Here is a 22194-nt window from a genome sequence, read left to right as displayed (position 1 = left end):
ATCGGGTGTATATGTCTCCAATGGTCTCACTTGGTTTCATCCGAAATAACTCATAAGTGTACACTAAAAGATTAATTTTCGACTCCTTCACTCTACTAGTGCCTTCATGAGTCACTTAGAGTGTGTACCAAATATCAAAAGTCGTTTCACAAATCGACACTCGATTAAACTCGTTTTTATCTAATACACAAAACAAGGCATTCATAGCCTTAGCATTTAAAGTAAAAGTCTTCTTCTCAAACTCATTCCAATCGTTCATTGGAAGAGAAGACTTTTGAAAACCATTTTCGATAACATTCCAAAGCTCAAAATCCATTAAAATTAGGAAGATCCTCATTCTATTCTTCCAATATATGTAATCCGTCCCATTGAACATGGGCGGACGTGTAATTGAATGACCATCTTGGTTGCCGATAAATGTCATCTCTCTTGGGTTTTAAACCAAACAAGAGTGAACCTTGCTCCGATACCAATTATTATGATCAAGAGCGACACTAAGAGTGGGGGGGTGAATTAGTGCAGCGGAAAACTTTCTCGATTTCAAATGTCTACGTTTCGATTAGAACCGATTCTAACAAAAATCGTTTTGTAAGGAGTTTAACTTGAAAGCATATGTGAGTGTAGAGAAGGCAGCAAGAAGGTAATGTAGCTTGCAGTAATGAAACTTACATAAATTGAAAGGCAAACCAGATTTTAGAGTGGTTCGGTCTTTGTGACTTACATCCACTTTTGGATTCCTCCTTCGTCGAGGTCACTGGCATCCATTAAAGGCTTTCATTCAATAGGCGAAGACCAACCACCTCTTACGGTGCTTTCTCCTTTTCACGGGTTTAGGAGAGAACCCTTACAAGTCTCACACTTCTCTAGAATGATCTAAAAATTTGAAAAGGGAGGAGGAGAACTCTAGCACTTGTTTACAACACTTTTACACCCCAACAACTTAAGATTTTCTCAATACTTTCGTGCCCTTTCATCCAGAAAAGTGTGGGATTTTTATAGGCCCTAATAGCTTCAAAAATAGAGCCAAAAAGTGTCTAATCCCAGAACTCTGAGGTCCTGGCCGTACCATCACTTGACACCTGACACTGGGCGGTACTACTGCTCAGTCTGGGCGGTACCACTGCTTGACAGAGCTCGGAGACCGAGCTCTGGTGGTACCATCGCTAGCAACAATAACTGTCGACAGTACCATCGTTGGCAGCAATAACTACCGGCAGTACCACCGCTGGCAGTAATAACTGCCAGCGGTACTACCGCCCAATATAGGCAGTACCACTGCCCAGACCACTTAGGGTGCTGTTTTCTAAGTGGTGCTACTGCCGGTCAGGAATTCAGCATTTTGGTTGGGCCTTAACTCCGGCCCAAACCAGCCCAATTGGCCCCTAATAGAGTTGATGGGATTACCTCCTAAATCAACTCTAATTATTGTTCTAACTACGATTATGGCAAGCATGGTCCGGTACGTCGATTCTTCACTCAGCGATCTTCCGGTGAACTCCCGACCAAATCTCAACTAGCCTTCCAGCATGCTTCCGACGATCTTCCAACGAGCTTTCGACGAGTCTTCCAATGTGCTTCTGGTGATCTCACGATGAACTCTCGGCGAGCTCCCAGTATATCGTCTAAGTCGTCGACTCCGGCCCATCATCTGCTTTATGCCTTACTGCTATCGTAGTTGATCCTACACACTTATCTCAACATATGGATTAGATCAAATAATTTACCAATTGATTTCATCATAAAAATCTGAGATTCAACAAGTACCATAGCTTGTGCTGGGCGGTACCACCGCCAGTGTCAGTCTGACACTGGGTGGTACCACCGCCTATAGCCTCTCGGAGACTGTGTCTGGGTAGTACCACCGCTTGACATAGTCTCGGAGACTGTGCCACGATGGTGTCACCTCTTGGGTCACTATTTGGACCTTTTTATTGAGCCCAACACAGTTCATATATGGGCCCAACTGGCTCCTAATTGGGTTGGCCCAATTCCAATACTAATTATGTGCTAACTACGAATTCTAAGACATTTACTAACCTAAACAAGTCCGTAAGTCTAGTTTCTTCCGACGAACTTCCAACGATCTCTTGGCAATGTTCCAACGGACTCCCGGCAAGCTCTTGGACTTCACGACGATCTTCATAGCGAGTTCCGATGAGCTTCTTTGGCAAGCTCCTAGACTTCTCGGTCAATTTCGGTAGAATTTCCAACGAACGTCCGGACTTCCAACAAACTCTCGAACTCCCAACAAAATCATGTTTTTGACTCTAAGACTTCATTTTGCTTTATGCTTTGCTATCATAGTTAATCCTGTATATGCAAAACACACTTCGATCTAAACAATTATTACTAAGCATGAATCATGTTATCCGGCATGTCATTAGTCCATCAATGCTTCGATCGATTCTTCGGCGCATCGTCCTTTCTTACGGCCTATTGCTGAATCGGCCAGTTGACCTCCGTAACTCCGATATCCTTGGCACAATATCCGCTCTTCCCTGAAATCGTGGCTCGAAGCCTTCTATCGATACGTCGACCAATCCTTCGACGCGACATCTAATCTTCTGACATGTTTCTCCGGCCCAATATGATTTTTCATGCTTTAAATGTCTCTCCCTGATCGAAGCATCCTGCGTCACTTAAAATGCAGATCAAATCATAAACACTTATCAATTGGTTTCATCATCAAAATACAAGATTCAACAAAAAGATCTTTGTTGCTAAGAGAACAGTGTTCCTTGAGAAGGAACATATTCTTGGAGAGATAGTAGGAGCACGATAGAGTTAAGCGAGGTTAGAGAACATGGCTCAGGCACCATTTTAGAGACTGAGTCTATTTAGGCACTTGACACATAAGTTTCAACTTTGCACAGGTCTAGTAGAGTGTCACACCCCCTTGAGAGATATGTAGGACATATCAATGGAGAGAATATTCAGGATGTTAATCCTCAAACCTATGAGGAGGCTATTATGAGCACAGACCCCGGAAAGTAGCAAGAAGCCATGAATTCTAAGACAGAATCCATATACTCCAACAAGGATTGGAACCTTGCTGATGCACCTAAGGGTATCTTATCCATCGACTATAAATGGATCTTTAAGAAGAAGATCGGAGTAAATGGAAATGTGATATAAGGCAAGGCTAGTGGCTAAGGGATATCATCAAAAGTAATATGTTGACTATGATGAAACCTTCGCAGCTGTAGCTATGCTAAAATCCATCCGAATTCTGTTGGCTATAGCAGCACATTATGACTATAAGATCTTGCAGATGGACATAAAGACCATGTTCCTCAATGGCAACTTTGAGGAGGAGGAATATATGATACACCCAGAGGGATTCATGTCCAAATAAAGTCCAGATAAGATGTACAGGTTGCTTAAGTTCATTTATGGATTAAAGTAGGCTTTTTGAAGTTGACACATAAGATTTGATGAGGTGATCAAATCTTATGGCTTCGTTAAGAATGAAGATGAGCCTTATGTATACAGGAAGGTAAGTGGGAATACTATCACCTTCTTGGTATTATATGTGGATGATATCCTAATTATTGAGAATGACATAGGAATACTCTCCATAGTAAAGACTTTGCTATCTAAACACTTCTCCATGAAGGACTTAGGGGAAGCATCCTATATTTTTGGGATTCAAGTCTATAGAGATAGATTTAAGAGGATGCTTAGTTTATCCTAGTCCAGGTATATAGACACCATTGTCAAAAGATTTGACATGAAAAATTTCAAGAGATGTCTCATATTAATGAGACATGAAATTTCACTTTCTCATAGTATGTTCCCAAAAACTCTTGAAAAAAAGACAAACATGGATAGGATACCTTATGCCTCTGTGATAGAGTCTATCATATATGTTATACTATGTACCAGGCTTGATATAGTGCATGCTCTAAGTGTCACGAGCAGGTATCAAGCAGATCTAGGCTTTGAGCACTAGAAAGCAGTAAAGTGTATCCTTAAGTACTTGAGAAGGACTAAGGATCTTTTACTAGTATACGAAGAAAATAGTTTTCAGGTTGAGGGCTATACGGACTCGAGCTTCCAGTCCAATGTCGATGATAGCAAGTTGAATTCAGGTTATATGTTCACCCTGAATGGACAGTAGTGAGTTGGAAGAGTTCCAAGCAAGATACTACTGCTAACTCGACCACAGAGGCAGAATACATTGTTGCAACGGAAGCAGCACAAGAGGGAGTCTAGATGAAGAAGTTCATCACGGATCTGGGAGTTCTAATGAGTAATATAGAATCAATTCTCATATATTGCGACAACAACAGGGCGATCACTCAAGCAAAAGAACCTAGGTCTCATCAGAAGTATAAGCACGTTCTAAGGAGGTTCTACCTAATCAAAGATATCGTGACCCGAGGAGATGTAGCATTGGAAAGAGTTTCATCCAAAGATAACATTGTAGATCTACTGACAAGCCATTGACTTAAATTGTATTTGAGCATCACAGAGGTCTGATGGGGATCAGACATGTAGGTGATTGGGTTTAGGTCAAATGGGACATTATTCGCTATAGGTGCCCTCCAAGTCAATCACATAAGTGATGGCACTTGTGACATGCTACGACGATCTCTTTGCTTATTATTATTGGTATTTTATCACATATTATTTGGATATATATTGTAATGTCTTGGATCTATATAACGAGAATCGGATCGTGATGAGATCACGATAATAAGACTGATTCACCTTTAAATACATATCCTAAATCATCTCGGTCATAGGTTACTCGAGAAGGACATCAAGATAATTTGATAGACTAATACGCTATATACTTATCCATATAATATATGTTGTTGGTCTCATAATCGCTCGTGTGGGGACACTAGAGATACAGTGTATGTGCTCATTGGATCTGGACATAGAGATGAGTATACGAGTTCTCCTTCATCCACTCCATCGGATATGAAAATTTCGAGGATATATGATCTCCCTAAGCAACACTTCTAACATGATACATGCGATTTTTCAGTTTTGCGGTCTTCTCGCTCACCAATCGTCGCACAATGATCAAGTACTTAACTTTGAAAAATATGGTTTTGTTTTTGTTTTTCACTGCGCATGAGATGTCGACCTGTGATTTCCCAACAGTAAGATCACCGACGATTAGGAGATGACCCCGTTATCAGGATGCAACTACGCAACCACAAGATAAACCAACTCTCGGGGACACTCGGATGACTCGACCTTGAGAGAGAACCTTGTAGCTAAGAAGATCCCAAACAACCTACTCGATCACCCCGAACCGGGTCCGAACTAATAAGGTTGCTTTTGATCAGACCACCAATGTGGTTTCACCTCACCAAATCTCTCATGTCAACTAGGAAACTAGGAAGAGACATTTGGATGAGCTTATATATTCGACGATGGACAAATTGTGTCAACTCATAGATCAATGGTACTTATGACACCATCAATAATTATATTTTATTATTATATATTAATATTATCTATAATATTAATTAAAATATGATAGTTGATCGATGGAGATCAAACATACATACTAAATTTAAATTTAAATTTAGAAAAAATAAATTAAAATTCATTTATTTTTAAGAGTATATATCAAATTTTCATTTATATACATAGAAAGAGATCCGGGACCAACAATTCGGTGCACCATCAGTACCTAAGGGCGGGGCCCCCTCTTAAACCTTAAATAGTTCTGCAGCACATGCCTTTTAGGTGGTCACAATGCACTGATGAGTCATAGCCTAGTCATCGCGAACAGGGCATGTTGCGACGCACAAGAAAGCATCGTCAGGTGCGTTTACCAGTGCGCGCATATGTACGAAGGCTTTTCGCTCGCTCAGAACGACCGGTGTCCTTCTCCCGCAAATCTCACCACGTCCACCACACTTTCGCACGAATTAACCGTACTCTTAGGGATCGCCTGTCCGATGTCATCTTGGTTCACGTGCTTTCACGAACGAAAGAAAGACACGTGGAGTAAATGGCCATACCTCAACTATAACAGCCACCCATTGACTTCAGTCCAGCGATCATCTGTACCATGCCAATATCGTTCATGTATGTCGACGAACAAACGGAAGACACGTGGAGGAAGAGGGCCTTTTCATCATTATATAATAGATGGATTTGGCGATCTCTGTTGCTCCTTCTTTAGTGCTTCTCTCCCGCGATTTCCCGGAGTCGGCTCACTTCGCAAGAGCTCGGATCGAGGGGTTCTCCTTCGCAGAAGAGGAAGGGATTCATGGAGGACGACACCCGGAGCCGCGTGTACGACGCCTCCAAGCACCAACAGCTCGCTCTGCAGTCCCGATACGGTGGGGAATTTGGTCCCTTTTCCTGCTTTTATTTTGGGCTTGGGATGTACGTTTACTTGAGGTTGTGATTGTGATTTCTATGGTCGGTAGATGTGTACCTTGGGTCGGAGGACATGGATGGCGGGGAGGACGACTCACGGCCAGAGTTCACCTGCCCGTTCTGTTCCGAGGGCTTCGATATCGTGGGACTGTGTTGCCACATCGATGACGAACACCCGATCGAGGCTAGGAACGGGGTATCACTGCGTTCTTCGGGTCCTTTGTAGATGCTGAAAATTGTGCTTCAATTGGAGTTTCCCGAGGAGAATTTCTAGATCTCGGTTTGGTTTCTGGATGGGTTTTTCGTAGTGCCAAAATTGCTCTCTATCTCTCTCCAATCTCTTGCTTTAAGAACTGGCTCCGACTTTGTTCTTAAAATTCTGTTATCGTTTGATATTACGCGAAGAATTTACCTTAAGTAGGAGAGAAAAGAAAAATGCGTCCTCTTATTGAATTTTTTGCGTCTGTTAGGGGTAGAAAAGGTTTGATCTTTTCCACTAAAGAATCATTTTTTCCTCCGTGAATCTCACTTCAAGTGTAGGTTTCCTTTATTTGCATTGATTGTATTTTTGTAGGTGGCTTTGGAGTATATCTCACGGTCTATTAGTATTTGCTAAAAGTTTGTAAAACTTGAATTTAATATCCTTCCAACAGTCGATTTAATTTGGACATAGGAGCTTTAAATGTATGGTCTGTTGTCTTTTAATAGTATAAAATTGAGTACATGTCAGCTAATGCCTTTAACTGGTCATGATTTTCCCGTCATTGATTGATTTTTCAAGTCAGATGAGGTAGGTTGTGCGAAAATCTGAAATGTATTTCGCATGTTGGGTTCTCTGTATTAGATATCTAAACATTATCTATATACTCTTTTATGTTTTTATTCAGTGAATTCCAGCAACTGAAATTAATTGGATGTTTACCATTGTATATTAACCTTTGCAAAATTGAAACTATAACAGAAAAGAAAAACTGTGAAACCCTGATTTCCTTGTTCAGCCCTTCATCAGATTGTCCTACAAGTCAGCAAAATTGTTGCTTTATTTTTTTTGCCCATCCTCTTTAATACTTGCATCTAGAAATGATGTACCACTTGTTTATCTTACAAGTTGAAATGCAACAAATCTGCTGGTGCCTTTTGACTTTCCACTTGACGACCACACTATTATGACAAATATGTTCCAACTGAGTACTTCTCAGTAACTACTTTATTTTGTACCTCTTTCCTTTCTATTCTTGCTTATCATGAGCAAGATTATTATTATTGTAGAACCAGCAATGGCAATCAGAGCGAAGCAAAATTACTACATCTGTATGTTGCATTTTGTCCTGCACGAGACAGTTTGTTGCTTATGTATTGAATCGCCTGTTTTCAGGTGTGTCCTCTTTGTGCAGCTAGGGCTGGCATGGACATGGTTGGCCACATAATGACAGAGCATGCAAATTTATTAATAATATCCTTCTATTTTCATTAGTTATCTGGATTTGACTGTTTGTCTCCTTATATGCTATACTTCATTCTATTTAAAGCTAATTTTAGTAGTAGAAGTTTCCTGTCAAGCAATCATTACTCTGTGTACTTGTTTGCAAATGACGATGTTGTAAATCTGACTAAATTGGTTGGATTCCTTGATAAAAACTTAAGTACGGCATAGGAGGAGGTTTTGCAAAGGTTCCTTGGGGCATTACTCCACACTCTTATTGTTGAAAAAGGATCTACGTGATGGCACTCTTCAGTCACTTGGGGGTTCTTTTGCTCCATCCAACGTGGCACCTGATCCACTACTGTCATCATTTATTTTTAATTTGCCTGACATCGATCCATCAAAAGATGCACGACCTGAATCCTTGGATGAAGGAAGTATGGTTGACAAAACTTCAGATGAGAAATTGGTTCAGAGGTATCGTACATTTCGTTGCCATCAAATGAGTTATTGTTTGAGGTTTTCGACGTAACCCATTTATTTTGTCACATTGTATGAGGTTTTTAGATAGGTTTTTTTTTTCTGACTTGCTGCCTCACACTTGATATTTTCATTTACATGATTCTGTAAGATGACTAAGTAATCTGTTAGATTTACTTCCTATTGTGCTTCAAAATTCAGTTGTTTGTAGAAGCAAATGGACTATATTGTTATAGTCTTGAAGAAATGTTAAGTAGTATGGTGTTTGTATATTATCATTTTTTATTTAGCTTAATTTACTAAATTGTATAATATTGGGTACCATGATATGTGTAGAATAATTTATTTTTCCTTAGCTTAGTTTATTAAATTGTGTGATAAAGTTATTGGGTACTGTGATTTCTGCATAATCACTTTTTCTTTTGGCTACTTGACATATGGTGCAGTTATGCTGAAAAGTACTAAAGTGCTCTCTTATTTTATATTTAGTTCATAATTTTCATAAATTGCATTGCTTTATTGAGAATGGCTATACTCCTTTTACAGCTAGACTCAAGTAGAGCTATTTTTTGTTGGAATATTGGGTGGGCAAAAGGTGGTGAAAGAGGGAGAGGCATGAAATTCTTCTATCGCAGGGATTCTATGAGACAATGTCATGAGTTACCATATTAGTTTTTGTTCTTAAAAGTAGTTGTTTACACTGATTAACTCTTATATACATGCTCTTCATATTCTCACCGAATGTAACCATGTGGAAGAATTATACTTCAAGATATGAATATAAAGAATTAAGGCATATTTTAATACTTTCTTTATACGTGGAGGTAGATCCTAACTTGATTGATATAATAAGCTCAAATGCACTCTTTATTCATTCACTGAGTGATAAATTACTAAATACGAAGGAGATACACTTACGATACAAGAAAAAGGAAGATCCAATATTTCACAATTGTATCTAGAATAACTAGAAAAGTGGAAACAAGGCCAGATATAATTTGATTGTTATGATCTAGTCTACGATAGTTGTTGTCACATCCTAGATTTATAAAAAAAAACCATCATTTCGTTATTCATAATTTACATAAGATTTTTTTTATCTTTAAATTTAAATCGTTGTCTTTATAGCACTAAATATTTTTTTAATTGATAAAAAGAATCACATCTTCTTAGTAGGACCATAAGTGATGAGAAAGTCTCCTCCACCCACGCCTCGAATCTATTACAAAGTGGTAGGTTACTCTGAAAATAAATATAGGATAAAAAAATATCAGTAACCACACATGTTAGTAGGAACATTCGAAAAATTAAAAATAATCTTCAATATTCGTGAAATATATGTAAATGTCAACAATTTAATATGAAATGATAATATATCAATTTATTATGAAACTCATGTATTGGAAAAACAATTATAATTCTTATTGTTGAATCTCGGATTTTGATGATAAAACCAATTGATAAGTGTTTATGATTTAATTTGCGTTTTGAGTGACGCTGGATGTTTTGATCAGGGAGAGACAATTAAAGCAGGAAGAATCATGTTGGGCCGAAGGAAAACATGTCAGAAGATTGGACGTCGGGCCGGAGGATCGGTCGACGTATCGACAGAATGCTTCGGGCCATAGATTCGGGCATCGGGCCAAGAAGAGCGGATATTGCGCCAAGGATATCGGAGTTGCGGAGGTCAACTGGTCGATTGGGCAATAGGCCGCAAGATAGAACGATGCGTCGAAGAATCGGACGAAGCGTCGATGGACCAATGACATGTCGGACAACATGATTCATGCTTAGTAATAATTGTCTGGATCGAAGTGTATTTTTGTGTATGCAGGATTAACTACAATAGCAAGGTATAAAGCAAAATGAAGTCCCAGAGTCAAGAACGTGATTTCGTTGGGAGTTCGAGAGTTCGTCGGAAGTTCTGCCGGAACCAACCGAGAAGTCCAGGAGCTTGCCAAAGAAGCTTGTCGGAACTTGCTAAGAAGATCGTCGTGAAGTCCAAGAGCTTGCCGGGAGTCCGCCGGAATATTGCTGAGAGATCGTCGGAAGTTCACCGGAAGCTCGCGCGGAAGAAATCGGACTTATGTTGCTTAGATTATGTCTTAGGAATCATAGTTAGCACATAATTGGAGTTGGGATTGGGAGGTAATCCTATCAACTCTATTATGGGCCAATTGGGCCCGAAGTTGGATTGGTTTGGGCCGGATTCAAGGCCCAACCAGGGTGCTGAAACCTTGGTCGGCGGTGGCACCGCTTGGGGAACAGCACCCCAGGATTCCTGGGCGGTGGTACCGTCGGCAGCAATGCTGCCAGCGGTGGTATCACCCCTATTCGGCAGTGGTACCGCTTAGTACCAGATCCTGCGGCGGTAGTACCACCCAGGAACGGCGGTGGTACCGCTAGTACCTAAGAAACCTAGGATGAGACCTTTTTAGGCTCAAGTTTGAATCAACTTGAAGCCTATAAATACCCCTCTCATCCCTGGTTAACATACACAAGCACAGAGAATTTAAAGAGGGAAAAACTCTGTTGTAATCTCTTGAGAATCCTCCTCTTCTAGTCTAAGTGTTAGAATAGTTTGAGAAAGGAGTGAGTGCTTGTAAGGGTTGTCTCCTAAACCCGATTAAAGGAGGAGAGGGGTGTAAGAAGGAGGTTGATCTTCGCCTATTAAAGGAAGATCGATAGTGGATGCCAGTGGTCTCGACGGAAGAGGAATCGGCGAAGTGGATGTAGGTCACGACGACCGAACCACTCTAAAATATGGTTTGCATTTTACTTTGAGCAATTTATCTTTACTGCAAATCACTTTACCTCCTTACTTGCTTTACATTCAATACACTCTTACTTTGCTTTCAAAGTTAAGCATTTCCGAAATCGGTTTTATCGTACGAAGAGATTTTTCGGAACCGATTTAAAGACGTATTTATCGCTGCACTAATTCACTCTCCCCTCTTAGTGCCGACTCGTTCCTAACAGTTGGTATCAGAGCCTTGTATTTCTCATTTGGTTTAACACCTAAGAGAAATGGCTCATTTCGGCTTTCAAGAGGGACTTTCTCTTATTCGTCCTCCCTTTTTTAATGGGACGGACTACACTTATTGGAAAACTCGAATGAGTGTTTTCTTGCTTTCAATTGATTTAAATTTATGGAATATGGTCGAAAACAGATTTCAAATGTCTTCTCTTCCAATGAACGATTGGAATGATTTGGAGAAGAACACATTTTCACTAAATGCTAGAGCTATGAATGCTCTATTTTGTGCCTTAGTGTCACGGACTTAGCTGGTTTTGCCTAAGTCGTGCGGCACCCTTGCGTGTTCGTCCGCAAAGGTCAGCCTCCCCGAAGCCTCCCATGGTCCCTTAGGACCCACAAAAGAGAAAACGGGTTAGAGAAAATGCCTCACTTAGGATCCACAAGCAAACATTTTCATAAACACTTCATAAACAATGCAAATTACAAACAGACCGAACAGTTTTCTCATAATGGTCCACTACAGACCACTACAGACCGAAAATCTCTCATAAGTGTCCACATGACACAACCTTTATTTACAAGTCTAAAGCGGCCACCAACCCAACTAAAATAGGACTATTAAGCCTTCGGTCATCCCTCTACATGTTGTGCAAAGTATGAACATACCAAAAGACACGAACATACATAAGCATTACATCAAACATCCTGTTTAGAAGTTTGTCCGTGACATTCTCCCCCACTTATTCCTTTGATATCCTCGTCGAAGCCTTTGCCGACACTGCAACTCCTTGCCTTTGCTTAGTCTTCAATTTTCTGCTCCAACTGCAATACGCCTCCTGGCTCCTAGCTGCTCTCTGCTGCTGTTTTTGAGTAGTCAAACCTTTGATCCGCCATGCTGCTTCAACTCGCCAACGACTCTGACTCTAGTGTGGGGTTGGCTGAGTTGTGTTGATCCATGTTGGTTCCTGCGGATCCTCCAGATGAAAGAAAAGATCATCCTTACTATGCGTTAGTCTCTCAAATGCCTCATGCTGCTTGTACTGAGTGGATGCTTGTTGGAGCTTTAACGAGCATCGCCTCGCAAACTTATGAAGTTTTGGGTCCTTCCTCCACAAAATTTGCCCATTGACTCTTCTTTCATTTAGTTGTCACTTGCAAGTAGATTCGCATCACTTTCGCTTTCGATTGGCATTTCGTTGGGAAATGAAGCGGACAATCTACTCTTAGTAGCATTGATCACCGTTGGTGAGGATTTGACAACTATTGTCTTATATTATCTTCGAATGGTCTTTGAACCTGTGCAGAGCTCCTCTGCTGGATAGATAAGAGAATTGGGGTACTCGGTTTCGCCCATTCTCTTAAGAGTTGAGAAGGCAAAGGTTACTTGACTTCGCCCACCTCCTCGAGGTTGTACTCCATGCATCGAGCTGGTTACTGACCTTCGCCTGCTCTTTGCTCACACTTCTGAAGCACTTGAAGTGTTTGCACTCCTTGCGTTGAGTTAGTTACTGTGATTCACCTTCTCAATGCCATTGAACTTCTAGAATGCAGGAAGTTTTCACCCCAACTTGGAGTAATTCTCTAATAGATTTGGTCGTCTCTGGGATTGTACTGTCTTCTCCATCAACCCTGTCGCCTACTCCACTGAGTAGCAAAGGTACAGCACCGCGTACTGCCTGCTTCGTTCCTTGGTCGTGCACTTTTGCATGACCCGAAGTCCTTCACTTTCGGCTATCTTGATGAGAAGCTCGTTGACACCGGTCTTACGAAGTTCCTTGGCCTCTGCCCTTCAACCTTGTCTCGGTACTTGGAGTTTGCCTTTGCATGCTCCTCCTTCTCGGCCCCTTTTACGACCAAGCGCTCTCCCTCCATGAGAGCAAGGGATCAATGACTTTCACGGAAGTCTCGCCTCTGCGGTACCATGGCGCTGCCATGCCCATGGCCCTACTATCTGTCGCCTCGCATCTGCATCCCTTTTCTTCACGATCAGTAGATATGTCTCTGTGGCACTCCTCCGAGTCCACCTCCATTCTAACTGATGCTTGATTTTGGGCAGCTAAGTCCCTCTGGACTCATCGTCGCTTCCTCGCCCCTTTCGACCCCCTGCTTCAACACCTCTGTGTTCTCCAAGCAGCTCCCTTTGGTCGATAGAAAGACAGACTGCAACTCCCATGCATGGCCTCCCGCCATCACGTTGTAGGATTTGCACCGATTCTGTTCTTCTTAGCTTCCTTGGTAGCAACGTTCGCTTACTCAACCTTGTCCTATGACTTGTCGGGCTCCCTTAAGCGAATATGGTCTCTGGAGCAGTCCAACTCTCCAGCTGCTTCGATCATACCTCTACATGATCAAGTCTCTCCCATGGGACTCACTAGTACTTGCATTCAAACTTTTTCCTTAGTGGAACACAGCTCCCATATGCTGATGACCAAGGCTTTCATCCGATGCAAAATTCGATGCACTCACGAAAGGCCTATTTCTGCGATACCATGGCCTTCACTCCTTGAATCCATAGCCCTTCTTACCGTCGTGTTGTTCACCGAAGTGGAGCTTCCAATAGCTCCCGATCATACCTCTGTATGATCTAGTCCCTCACGGGACTATGTCGTGTGTATCGCATTGCCACGAACTATTCCACCATGATCCGCTGCACCATGTCGCCTCCTAGTGACATCTCTATTGCATTCTGATCCTTGTGGGATGAACTCGAATTGTGATCCCTCCATGTGTGGCCTTTGCCAATACATCGCAGGGTCTCTTCCATCTTCGATTTTGTTTGTTCCTTTGGCAATCGACCTTCATCCACCCGCTCTTGGGTCACACCTAGATGAAGCACCACTCTAGGACAGTTCGTCGCCTAGTAGCTCCCGAAGTCCATCGACTTCGTTGAAAGTGGTGCACCATTGTCTGGATCCTGGGCCTCTGCCCCTACCAGCACAATCTCCGCTGCGCACCGCTTCCTTCATGGCAACATTGTGGCATATTCTTTAAGAGTACCCGCCTTCGCGTCCTCTTGCCCATTGCCAAGGCCTTCTGAACCCAACTTCGCCTCTGCAAGTTGAGTCGCCTTAGTTCCTCCATCAAATGCTTCTCCGAGATAAGGTGCATGTGCCCAGAAGCTCCCTTCGTCTTTGGCATCATGCAAGATGAGTCCGCTCCGTCAGAATGAAGGACTCATGGAACAACATAATCCTGCTCCTGCCTCTGCAAGAGTTTATGTCCTTGACCTTTGTCCAAGGAAAGCACCGTGCCTCCGCTCCATGTTCCATCTTCTATGCTGGCTCCCTTCATGCGGCTTGGGTACTTCGCCAAGTTACACCCAAGTTGCTCCGCTCCTCATTTTTGCATTGAGTTGATTGTGGCCCTCGCGCCCACCATTCCACGAGTTAGCCCTTCCTTGAGTCCGATCTCCATATTGACTCCAAGTGTGCCTTCATTTGTGTTGCTTTGGGTCGCTCCCCCACTTGATCTCGCAATACATCCACCAATGCATTCTCTCAAGCGAGATCATGCGACGACTCCTCGCCGCTCGCTCGGTCCATTGAGCTTCGTGGAGTTGTTGTTTGTTGAGGTACTCCTCCTCAACATGTGCTGTTTGTTGCACATGATTCTCCCTTTGGAGAAATCAGGATCTATCCCTCCTGGATAACTGTCCCGTTGGAGCAACATTTCTCTTCGTTTCTTTCTCTCTGAAAGTTTCGGAGACCACCATCCCCTTCGGACTACCCAGATTTGCTGAACAAACTGTGCATTGTTCTGCCTCCTGCAAATGCACTTGCTAGATTGCGACTCCACGTCAATACAGCCCCCGCTGCACCACTCAAGGCCTAGCAACATGCTGAACTCGCTGCACACTTCAACCTCATACGGACATATCCTTCACATGCCGAAGAGAAAATTTCAATGCTCTATGGCACTGAGTTTCGGTCTCCTTGGGATGACCGCGAACATTCCATCGTCCACATACAAGCCCATGCATGAGTACCGAATTCTTCGAGTTAGTAATTCCCCTCACCTCTATGAGCTTTGCACAACTCTTTCAGTCGTTAAGCAACTCATTCCACCTTGCATGGTCTCATCCTTTACCAAGCGCCTCACTTGCCTTGAGCACCATCAAGTATGGTTGTCAACATTGAGCCATAGCTCAAACTCAGCCACCCCAACCTTTGTGTGCTCTACATTCTTTCAAGCTTGCTTGTTCTCGTGGTGCCTCTTGCGCGAAGAGTTGGTCATTCCTCTGAATGCCAATCTCAGATGCTCGCTCCTTCGAGCGACACATTTTCCCTACATCTCCATGCCCGTTTTCTCCCAAACGGTCGCGTGTGTGCTGACTGCCCTCAACGCAGCCCCGCTAGTGTTGAATCTCGGATTTTGATGATGAAGTCAATTGTCATTTGTTGTCTAATCTATGTGTTGAGATAAGTGTGCAGGATTAACTACGATGAAAGATATACAAGCAGCAGGAGTTGCGCCGGAGTCAAGTTCATGATCACGTTGGGAGTTCGAGAGTTCGACGGAAGTTCGGACGGTCGTCGGAGGTTCTGCGAGAACAGATCCGAGAAGTCCAGAAGCTTGCCAAGCGAAGCTCGTCGGAACTTGCCAAGTGGATCGTCGCAAAGTCCAGGAGTTTGCCGGAAGTCCGCAGGAGCATCACCGAGGGTTCATCGGATGATCGACGGAAGTTCGCCGGAAACTCGCCGGAAGGAGCGATTGACGCACCGAAGCAAAGCTGCAGAAATTGTCTTAGATTTAATCGTAGTTAGCACGTTGATTAAGTTGGAAAATGGGAGGTGATCCCATTGGCTTAATCTTGGGGCAATTGGGCCCCTGAAAGACTGAAATTGGGCCGAATGGAATGAACCATTCGGACCCTGATTGCACCAGGAGGTGCAACCGCCCAGGCCAGGAGGTGGCACCGCCTGGGCTAGGCCTTCCAGCGAGACTGGGCGGTGCAACCTCCCCAGCCAGGAGGTGGCACCGCCTGAGCTCAGTCTTCGAGCTAGACTGGGCGGTGCAACCTCCCTGACAGAGAGGTGGCACCGCCTGAGCTCAGTCTTCGAGCAAGACTGGGCGGTGCAACCTCCCTGGCAGAGAGGTGGCACCGCCTGAGCTCGGTCTTCGAGCTCTGCCAGGCGGTGCAACCTCTCCAGTCAAGAGGTGCAACCGCCTGATCCCAGAATTCCGGGATTTGATTGTTTTGAGCTCCAAATTTGAATTGGGTTGGGGCCTATAAATTCCCCACCCATTCAGCACTGAAAAGATACAGACCTACACCGAAATCTTGATCTTTTCTGTGATTCTAAGAGCTCAAAAGTGTTGTAAAGCCTTTAAGTCTCCTCCTTCTGTTCTTCAAGTTTTCAATTGTAAAGTGAGGAGAGAAAGGTCTGTAAAGGTTGTCTCCTGAGCCTGTCAAAAGGAGAGAAACTGTAAAAGGGCAGTTTGGCCTTCGCCTATTGAAGGAAGGCCCCTAGTTGACGTCGGTGACCTCGTCGGTGGAGGAAGCCAAAAGTGGAGTAGGTCAAGACTGACCGAACCACTCTAAATCTCTGGTTTGCGTTTAGTTTTGAGCACTTTATCCTTACTGCAAACCTCCTTCATTACTACTGCTCTCTGCGCTTTTACGAACAAGTTCTAAGTGCTGTTCTTTCCGAATCTGTTTTCAGACGTAAATCGGTGTTTTCGTACAGTACAGTTTACGCTTACGTTTTAATTCTGCAAAACTGTCTTCTACGCCTTCACGAACAAGTCTTTAATTGCTGATCTGTCCGAATCTGTTTTCAGACGTAAACCAGTGTTTTCGTACGATATTTACATTGCAGTTTACGTTTACGCCTTGATTCTGCAAAACTGTCTTCTGCACTCTTACGAACCAGTTTCTAAAGTTCAGCTCCCTTTGAAACTGCATCTAGACGTAAAACTGCTCAAACTGTGTTTAGACGTTTTAGACGTAAACTGAGTTTGGACGTAAATCTGCGTTTAGACGTAAATCTGCGTTTAGACGTAAAATTGCGTTTAGACGTAAAACTGTCCAAACTGTGTTTAGACGTTTTAGACGTAAACTGAGTTTAGACGTAAAACTGCGTTTAGACGTAAAACTGCGTTTAGACGTAAATCTGCGTTTAGACGTAAAACTGCGTTTAGACGTCAATCTGCGTTTAGACGCAAACTGCGCTTAGACGCAAACTGCGCTTAGACGCAAACTGTGTTTAGACGCAAACTGCGCTTAGACGCAATCTACGCTTAGACGCAAACTGCACTTAGATACAAACTGAGCTTTACGGGCTAGGCTGGATAGATAGGCGACGGTGTGTCTCTTGTCAGTCGCATAATTGGGCAAGCCTAGCTTTACGGGCTAGGCTTAGCCTTACTCATGAGTTGGGCTGAGCCTTACCACTGAACTGAGCCACACTTAGTTCGCAGGGTGACTTGGGTCATGCTTGACTATATAGGTTGGGTCATGCCTGGTCACATGAGTTGAATCGTGTTTGGCCACATGAGCTAGGTCATGCTTGGCCTTATGAGTTGCATCGTACCAGACCACGTGAGCTAAGCTATACTTGATCATATGGGCTAGGTTATACATAACCATATGGGTTGGACCATACTTGTTCACATGTGCTGTTCTAATCAATCAACTTAGCTCAGGTCAGACCCCGTATTGACCTCTCTTATTAAATTAAATTTTAATATTTTCATAAGTACTTTAAAATATTATAAAATAATAATTAACCTCAAATATATTCTTTTTCATAAATTAACTAATTTAGATTCATGATTCCAAAATTAAAACTAATTAAATCATAAAATTCATGCTTAATTTCTTGAAACATAAATATGTCTAATTTAATGAATTTAAATTATTCAATCTAACATCATAATTCAATGATCATTATTTATTAATCATAATATTTTAAAATTAAAATATTATTATGCATCATACAAATTATAATAATTCTAACATCAAAAATTTCAAAAATATAAATAAAAATTGATAAGGAAAGAATAGAGGATCCTATCTCTCCTCAGGGATCCTCTCATCAGGAATCCTCTCCTCAATCCTTCTACCATGAGACTTAGTAAGGAATGAAAGAAGGAGAGCCCTCTTTATATAAAGAGAAAATGAGCTCTCCCCGAAAGATAAGCAATAATTTAATTTTTATTTTTATCTTGCTTTCACACATAAAGATAGAATTGTAATATTTATTTCTTATGGTTCACACACAAAAATAAATTTTAAACTATTTACTTTTTAAAAATCTCATCATTCATTAGGAAATTAATCAGTTAATAATTTAATTGTTTGAAAAAATTCCTAACTTGTTCACTTGGTTAAGAAAATCAATATCAACCATTTCCTTAACTATAATACTACACAAACAAGGAAGTTAATAATTTAAATAAGGTAATACGTTATTTATGGTAATTTGATTTATGTTAAGGGAGAAAAAATCATCCGTGATTACAGTTGTAGACTGAACTCATCATTAGTTGGCCATTTTCCATTGGTCAAGTTAGATCTTTGGTTTGATAAGATGACTGGGTTATTTGGTTTCTTCAGCGATTCTTTTTTAGTTTTGAAGTGTGCTGAACAAGTTCCGTTATAGTTATGTTTGCACTTGGGTTGATCTCATTCCAACAAATCTAGCTTGCAAATTTGATTTCCCAGTGGCAAAGTGACCAACCAGAGCAATTTTGTATCATTATCCCCAACCCGTGCTCTTCATCTCCATTATAATTCATTGTTTGAACTTTCCTAGGATGCTACTTTAGATCAAAATGTTTATATTGCCATTTGTTGTCAAACAGTCAGATATATATCCTGGTTTGAACTCTGATGTCAGAAAGGTTTTTTTTTTTGCATCAATAAAAGTTTACATGGATAAATATCTGATCATGACAATGATTTGTCATTTATCTTCTATTACCACTATATTTGTCATTTATCTGCAATCAATTGGCTACTATTTGTCATATTTCAATTTGGTGCCACCATGCTTTCTTTATTTGGGACATCTGAGCTTTATTACTGGGTATCCAGAAGAGTGAGGATGATAACCAATATCTCAAATTAATGATATAATCATTTGCTTAAGGAACTAGGAGTTTTAGTGACAGATCTTTGATCTTTGTTGATTTCCTGGACATTAGCTTGGGCATAGGTTAACTATCATTATAATAGGCTAATACTCGCTGCAGAAAGTTGGCTGAGGCCAGTTATTTGTTATGTGAGTATTCAGAGAGATGATAGAGTCTTGTTAATGCTTCAAAGTTCCGACTTCTGAAGAAAACAGTGACCAACATAAATCGTAGGCTGTTAATGGACTTCTATGCAGGAAACACAATCTGCTAGGTTACTGTATAGGAAAACTTATATTAGCCTCTTAAGATCGATGGAATTAGCGAATAACCTGGACACATCTCAGGCCACATGTTAAGTGAAATGTGATAAAAAAAAAAAAAAGATTCTTCTTCTACTATCTATAAAATATTGCTGAAAAGACCAAAACAATGTGAGATTTATGGGCCACAAGTACATTTGGCAAAAAGTTCATGCATGCTAACTTCATATGCTTTGAACAATGAGGTAATTTTATTTCTCTGTGTTAGTCATATTTTGATATCAGAAATCGTTTAGCCCTGTTTGATGCTGTTGGGAATGTTAGAGATATTTGAAATTAAGCTTCCCAGTTCCCATCTTGGGCATACGGTGGTGTTTATCAATTATTTACTATCTTTTATGATGATCTAAAATGTATGTTCTAAATTACCATAATGACTTTGGCAAAAGTAAGCTTTGCATGGTTTTTGTTGGTATATTGGAGTTTGAAGAGAATATTAAGTCTTAATGCATGGCACCTCCGTGGAGATTTTTTAGTGATCTTTTAAGCTCATGTTATCTGCCCTTGACTAACGTTTCTAAACCTTGTTTGCAGCGTTGTGCCATCTCCGATATACAAAGATCAGGTAGAGAGTACTCGAAGGAGTGAGTTTGTGAGGCAGATTGTGATCTCCACCGTATTCGACGAAGATGCATTATGAAGATACCTAACACTCATGTTGGAATGAGCAGCAGATGGTGCAAAAATCTCAAGTTGGTTGGTGGTTGCTGCCATGTTGATACCAAAATTGAACAAGAGATTCTTCTTCGAGGGACGGGGAGGCTTCTTATACACGATATATACAAGATTCAAGCATGGAATGTCTTATAAATGGTTGTAGTATCTATTTTATCACCCATATTAGGGGACCGAAGGAGGGTGTTTTCAAGCATTCTTGTGTATGATAGAATATAAATAGCTGCTTGCTGTCTCGTTTCTGAAGACATTATTCGTCCTGGATATTGGACTGAGGTTTTTGTAATATGTTCTTTTAGCTAACTTGTCTGAACTAAGTTGATCGGTGCAGGTTGCATATGATCAAATAGCAGTTCGGTCAAGCTAAGAACATCAATCAAGCAACCTGGAACAGTCAATGTGTATGTAAGGTATTGCTCAATGATCTAAGTGGCTTCTGATTCAATCAATACGCATCAGTCTGACAAATGGATGTTCTTCTGATTCAAATATAAAATCACAGGAACTCCACGATTAGGAGTTGGTCATTCATCATCATTACTCCATGCACAAGTATTGTTGAAGTTTCCACGTGAAGAAGATGGAGTTGATGAGGTACTGCGGGCAGGCGGGCACGTGATCCAAGTGAGGAGGGTTTTAGTCCCACATCGCCACGGCACAGAGGGAACACAGGAGGGAGCGATATAAGAGAAGAGCGAGGGGCGGCTGTTTTCCATACTTACCTGGACGGGGTCGATGGGCGATCAAGAAGGCTCATGGCCTAGGTCAGCGGCTTCCATTGCACTTGGGAGGCGCGCTGGCTTACCATCTCCCCAAGTGGGAGAGTGGACGTCATAATTTGTGGTAGAGGGGGTACGCGTACGCGCGGCCCCTGCCAAGGCAAAACGTAAAATTTTTGGGTGAATTATTTTGCATTAAATTGTGCCCGATAATAGATAAATCTTTAAAATATTACATCTTTTTTATCCTGATAATTTTGTATGTTTTGTAATAGAAATTTTTAGAATATGTTCAAGTGCATCAAACTTAAAGTAGTTTCAGAATTTAAATGTTATTTTAATAATTTCGGTTATGCGATACAAGAAATATATTTGTAAAGTTTATTCTTTTTATGTAATTAGAAGTTCCAATATCAAAAGATATTACGAGTGCACGAATTTTTTTAATTAAAAAAAACAATACATTAAGTTGGAACTAAATAACTGAAAATATCAAACAATTTTTTTAAATAAAAATATCGAAATAAGTTAATGTGGATTCGCAAATGTATCTTTAAAATTTCAGAACATTTTGATTGCTATGTGACCGTAGGGTTTTTTTTTTTATTTTTAGTAAAAAATAATGTATCGTATATAAAAAAATTAATTCTAAAGATTCATATTTTTACAAGTGTTTGTGACTTAATTGGAAACTCAAACGTCAAAAAAATAGTATATGGATTTTTATGAAAATTAAAAATATAACTGAATAATTCAGAAAAAAAAATATTGAAATTTTTTTCTAACATAAAAAAAAAAAGATACTAGAATATGTTCATACCGATCCAATTCAAAGGTATCTTCTAAATTTCAAGTAATTTTTCTATGCCCTGCTATGCCATGCACTGTTTTTTGGGTTTTAGCCAAAAAAGAAAAACAGTACATCACATATTACGAAATACTTTTTGAGGCTTAAATTTGTACTGTGTGTTTGGGATATAAGTCGAAGGTGGAATGTTAAAAAACAATGCGTGAGTATATGATATTTAGCTCTAAATGAAGAAAGTCAATGTATTGTTATTATCCATTTTACTATTACAAATAAAACATGGCATACTCAAATTATCTAATTTTTCAACAATATTTACTCATTCACAGTTATACATATTAGAGAGTATAATATCAGAGAAA

The 22194-nt window shown here is 40.9% G+C and overlaps 1 protein-coding gene and 1 non-coding gene across 2 annotated transcripts; both read left to right on the top strand.

Moving 5' to 3' along the window:
• The first annotated feature begins 6134 nt into the window (after window positions 1–6134).
• Window positions 6135–20571, top strand: LOC135650156 (protein DEHYDRATION-INDUCED 19 homolog 2-like). Its single transcript, XM_065169346.1, has 5 exons — window positions 6135–6311; window positions 6402–6547; window positions 7727–7804; window positions 7995–8251; window positions 20165–20571. The coding sequence occupies exons 1-5, from the start codon at window positions 6239–6241 to the stop codon at window positions 20268–20270; spliced, it is 660 nt and encodes a 219-aa protein (XP_065025418.1). The 5' UTR covers window positions 6135–6238; the 3' UTR covers window positions 20271–20571.
• Window positions 20572–21019: 448 nt separating this feature from the next.
• On the top strand, window positions 21020–21179 carry LOC135672716 (U1 spliceosomal RNA). The gene has a single exon (XR_010513073.1). It is a non-coding gene; the product is annotated as a U1 spliceosomal RNA (small nuclear RNA).
• The last annotated feature ends 1015 nt before the right edge of the window (window positions 21180–22194 follow it).

Source organism: Musa acuminata, chromosome BXJ1-4 (genome assembly GCF_036884655.1).
Source record: "Musa acuminata AAA Group cultivar baxijiao chromosome BXJ1-4, Cavendish_Baxijiao_AAA, whole genome shotgun sequence".
Taxonomy (NCBI): Eukaryota; Viridiplantae; Streptophyta; class Magnoliopsida; order Zingiberales; family Musaceae; genus Musa; species Musa acuminata.
This window is presented reverse-complemented; position numbering and strand designations above follow the sequence as displayed.